The sequence below is a fragment of the Eurypyga helias genome, unplaced genomic scaffold, assembly GCF_000690775.1.
Source record: "Eurypyga helias isolate BGI_N326 unplaced genomic scaffold, ASM69077v1 scaffold29587, whole genome shotgun sequence".
In the NCBI taxonomy this organism is placed as follows: Eukaryota; Metazoa; Chordata; class Aves; order Eurypygiformes; family Eurypygidae; genus Eurypyga; species Eurypyga helias.
In genome coordinates, this window is record NW_010262885.1 from 4,197 (window position 1) to 9,507 (window position 5,311).

Here is a 5,311-nt window from a genome sequence, read left to right on the forward strand (position 1 = left end):
GACAGTCACATTTGCTCGAGGACAGACGTGTGTGCTAATGGAAGGGACTATTTTAGGAAGAGGCAAAAGAAATACCTAGGAAACAACTTTTAAAGGATGCTGCTGCTAAAACCGGCATCTTAGGGGAGGGGATTTTTTTATTCACAAGACCTCATAAAGCAATAAGAGCAACACGGTCTCTCCATTTGACCAGAGGAAGAGCGACCGCAGCAGGCAAGGATGGCGTCACTGTGGTCCCTAGCGCCCAGAGAGCACGTCCTTGCTCTCCACGTACCGGTGCTCTCACCTCTCAGCTCTCCCAGGTCCAGGGTCTTCCCCAGCTGCTCCAGGAGGTCGGCCCTGGCCGCGTTCTTCTTGTGCTTTTTGCCGTCGTAGTGCTGCTGTGCCATCATGGGGTTGTTGAACCAGGCTGCGCAGAGCTGGCAGTACCGGTCCGAGTCTCTTCGCTGATGCGGTGACGGTACCACGGGGGCACTATCCGAGTGCGGCTGCTTTAGGGAGCTCAGAGTGGATTCTGTAAAGGGAAATGTTCCGCCGTGAGCTTTTCCGGGCTAATGTTGCTGCCTGAGTAACAGCAGACCCTGAGGCAGATCCCACATTAGACACGGAGAATAATTAGCAGCAGTTACCGGGTCCCACTGGATATTTTGGATGGTGCTGCTCGGAAATCTACCATTTGTCATCAAAAAAGCAGCATGAAAGGACAGCACAGAACCGTTCCTCAACTATCTGCATTTCAGTAGCTGGGAAAGGAGGATGCTCTCATTGCAGTTACACATCTTATCAGTGTTGTGACTAAGCCTACTAAACTTATCCTGCTTACACTGCTACTTCCAGGAAAAATTGCCAGTGGAGAATAAACAAACCATGCACAGCCATCTACTTCTCGAGATAGACATTTTATCATTATCTCAGGATTCTTATTTTTCAATTTATTTGGTCTCGGAAAGAATAGGGAAAGCAGTAGGAATTGTAAATTGCCACAGATTAAAAAAAAAATATCTTCAGTAGTCAGTCCCTCAGTCAAATACCTTCACATTGTAAACTGACAGGTACCAGAAACCCACGACCTTCATTTAATCCTATTTCCCTTCAGATTCACCAGGAGGCTATCTGGGCACACAAACACGATCCCCAGAGCAATGCCAAATTAAAACAGGTGATTGGTGTTTACATGGTGGAGCTGCACCTTCTTTGCCAGAGTTTTCCTACTTTGTACAATATAAGTCACAAAGCCATGGAAAAACAGTTTAAAGTAAAACAAAGTTCAGGTAACATTGGGATACAAAAACATACAATGACTCACACTTAATTATCACACCTCATTCAAAAATTCCCTTTTATGTGGTTTCCTTTTCTTTTCCAGATGAAAAGTCTGCTATCTAAATAATTAACAAAGCGCTCCTCCGTGACACGAGAATAGGCACATTTAAGGTGGTGAAGAGCTCCATCGCTCTCCTTTGATCAAAGGAGCTGAGCCCTGATGAGAGCACGGGCTGGCAAGGGATGAACCCAGTGTCTGACGCTGGGAATGGGAGCCAAACGGGGATATATTTAGATGCATAATTACGGCTGAAGCCCACTGTGATTGACTCCACGGCTCGACAGTTAATATTGTTATAAATCTCCTGCTGACCTGTTCAGGAAGGGATGTCTATTAACTTTCCTCGAGGAAACTGTATCTTACATATAACGTTACTTACAACCTTATCAACTTCCAGGGGTTTATAAGCCTCTATTGTTTTTGATGACAACTGCCAAGGTATCAGAGTTCCATGGCCCGGGCGGTTAGTTGAGGCACCATCACCCTCCTCACCGGGCCACCCCTGCAAAACACCGGGGCACAGCTTCCCCACTGCCGCCACCGGCAATCTGCACGGCACGAGTGAAACGAGCTCTTCGGGGGATTAGCTAATAAAGTGATCGCACAGTTGGTGCCAGCAGAAGAGATTTCTTCTCCTCGTTCCGCTGTCTCGCGAACCGCCCGCTCATTTGGATTCATTTCACCCCACTGGAGGGATTCCACTGCCTAATCTCTGCCCGCTCTCCACTTAACTAGCCTGGTTAGAAAGCAAGCGCAACACCGATGAAGAAAACCCTTTTCCCTTGTCCCGTGACACGAGCCGGGGCCGCGCTCGGACACATCCCGGCTCTGCGGAGGCAGCCGAGGTCAGCGGCTGCTGTGCTGCCTCCAGCAAAACTGCTCCTGGCAGAGCTGGCGGGCAGGGCTCAGGAAGGACCCGGCTCTACGTCGCATCTTTCCTAACACCTACAGTTCCGGCACGAGAGACGCAGCCCCAGCCACCCCGAGGTGTCCGCAACGCAAACAGAAGCGCATGTCCACCAAAGAGCAGAGCCAGGGCCAACACACGGTGGGTGATTAAGAAGAAAATCGGGAAATAACAATATTGCCTGTCCAAATGAAGATTACGCAGACTTTGCATACACTCGGCTCATGAAAAGCAAGCGTAACTTGCCGATTCCTCATGTCTGTTTTACCCGCAGGCGCTGCCCGCGGAGCCTCCCTGGGCGAGAGTCCCTGCCCCGGGACTGCGCTGCGGGGATGTTTGGGCACCTGGACCAGGACACAGAACCAGTCATTACATCAGACCAGGAGCTCTGTGATATATTTGACTTGCTGTTCTCCGGGCCTCAGGCTATGAAGTTAAATCTATCCGCTCTTTTGGTCAGCTTTCTCGTTGTCTGTATGTCAGCTGCTGCCAGAGGGGGACCAGGGAGGCTGCTGGTGGTGTCCGCAGCAGTTACATCTCCCGCTCGCTAAAGGCACACGACTGAAGCATCCTCTGCTGCTCAGCCATCACCGGCGGCCTCGTGGCTGCGTGTCCGAGACCCTCTTGACGAGGCTGGAGGCATCTGCTCCCCCAACTGCAGTGCAGGGGGAGGCTGTCCATGGGACCAACACTCCTGCTGCAGGGGATGCACCAGAGCCCCCCGTACCTGCTCCGAGCCCACCACAACGCCTGCCTCCACCCCGAGCCTCGTGGGCTGCAGCTCCCAAAGCAAAGACCCTGCACCAGACCCTCTGCCCATGTCGCACACGTGCTCCCACGTGGCAGGGATCTCCTCTCGGCGCACGCCATACAAAATATTCGTAAAGCCACGTTCCTCGGGTTCCATCTACAACTATGACTCGTCCTAAGGTGCGCTGAAGCCGGCCTGGCAACGCGTGAAAATATCCCGTGTCTTCCAAATCCTCCTGAAGAGAAACAGATGAAAGTCGACTCCTCCACAGATGAGGGTTGATCATTTTGATATGCGCTACGTAATTACTACAGAACAGAAAATATCATGCCCTGAGCAGCGACACGAAAATTAATAATGAACACTCACAAAACGTCAAATGTTAAAAATGCTTCTCCATCCTAAAACACAAACATAAAAGCTGCTACTTCGACTATTTCAAGTATTTCAAAATGCTAAATAGCTCATGACAGTCTGCCTTACGTCCCCTTTTGCTGTGGGAGGGAAGTGAGAAAGTCTTACTTTGCTGCAAGAAGCAAAATATAAAGTTAGAAACACTTTAGCACTCTGGCAATGAACTAATCTTTGACTTATTTCTTGCATGCAAAGCTTTTTATTCATAGCTGGTTTTAAATGGCACCCAACTCTTTATCACTGCCACTCTCCATGAACTGAGCACAAGAACAAGAAAACTGAGCTACGACGAGGCACTGGAGAAATTCAGCTTTTCCAAAGGCAAACCTGGGACTGAGGTGGACCCCAGCTGCTGCCGGTCGGACCCTCGCACCCAAATGCCATTTAGCCTGTCCCCTTCAGCACATCTGAAACGCAAACCCCTCACTAGGAATGAGAGAACAAGGAGGTAAAAAAGCCAAGGTAGCTTTTCCTGTCGGCAAAATCACACGGATTCCACCTCAGGGCAGGGGCCCTGCGCTGGCATCTCCCGGTGCCGAAGGGCCCATTTCCACCTTGCTGAAACGATGCCTGCAGGTACCCGCAACTTTGATCAATGAAGGCAGTAGCTATTCCACCCCCCCAGTTCTTTGTTTTATAACTCACACTGATGACTGCACGCGAGCTGGCATTGGAAACAGCTACAGAAATCCATCAGGGAGTGGTGGCATAAAGCCTCTGAGGGCTGCAACCTTGTGCAGCAGAAGCAACAGAAAAGACCACGAATATTTCGCTGTAGTGATGAGAAATCACTCTCCTCTTGTGAAAAACCCAACTGTTAAGGCACTTCTCCCTCCTCTGCAAGCACCAGTAGAGGAATGAGAGATCTGTATTTCATTAAAACAATAAAATTGAAAGGGAAGGTGTAATTCCGTAAGGGACTGAGAATAGATGTAATTTTCTATGGGATTGGCGAAACAGAAAACGCAGAATATCAAGCAGCGTCTGCTCAGAGGCAGAATGCAGTCGCCAGCGCATCCACGTGCATCTGCAGAAGAGATCCGAGCCTTCCCGAAGGCAGGTGATGGATGCTGCAGCTTAAGGTGCCCACTGGATAATCTGGTAGGAATGGGAGGAACGGCACTGTTGGGGCGCAGAGCGGGATGTACGTTAACATCTTCCCCAGTTCAGAAGAGCCAAGATAAACATTTCACCTTGGAATGCAGTCGCCAGCGCATCCACGTGCATCTGCAGAAGAGATCCGAGCCTTCCCGAAGGCAGGTGATGGATGCTGCAGCTTAAGGTGCCCACTGGATAATCTGGTAGGAATGGGAGGAACGGCACTGTTGGGGCGCAGAGCGGGATGTACGTTAACATCTTCCCCAGTTCAGAAGAGCCAAGATAAACATTTCACCTTGGGCAGGGAACGCACTGCTTTATACACCACGCAGAGCACAGGTTGCTCTGAGTTTAGGACTGACGTAACCTCCGTGGTGACGAGAGGGAAGTCTGTTCTTCCCCAGTTCAGAGGAGCCAAGATAAACATTTCACCTTGGGCAGGGAACTCATTGGGAAGCCCCTGAGCTGCTCTCAGGTATCGTACCAAGCAGTGCTCGGGTACCGCGCTGCTCACAGGGAAGGATGCTCGGGCACACGGTGGGTGTCGGCAGCACAGGAGGCATCTGCAGAAATCCTTCCCTCTGCCGCTGCCTGGCTGGAAGGGATGAGTCCAGGGTGAAGCCGCAGGATGCTGTATTTGGAGAAAAGCTGCTCGGCAGAGGCGAAGCCTCGGGGAACATCTGCCCAGCAGCAGCGTCTCCAGGTCCCAGAGCAGCCCTGCAGCACAGCGCGTTTCAGAGCCGCTGCCTCCAGGAACCGGGATCAGGAACAGAATTCCAGTTGCAGATATTTTTCACCTACTCCAAGAGTATCACAT

General features: G+C 50.9%; 1 protein-coding gene across 1 annotated transcript in view; it reads right to left on the reverse strand.

Moving 5' to 3' along the window:
* Positions 1–286: 286 nt before the first annotated feature.
* The window catches only part of ZMAT4 (zinc finger, matrin-type 4), a gene marked incomplete at its 3' end in the record, with an annotated part of 30,961 nt that continues 25,936 nt past the window's right edge, over positions 287–5,311 (reverse strand). The window contains exon 4 of the mRNA XM_010155880.1: positions 287–514. Within this exon, the coding sequence (XP_010154182.1) occupies positions 287–514 (228 nt within the window). The remainder of the gene's footprint in view (positions 515–5,311) is intronic.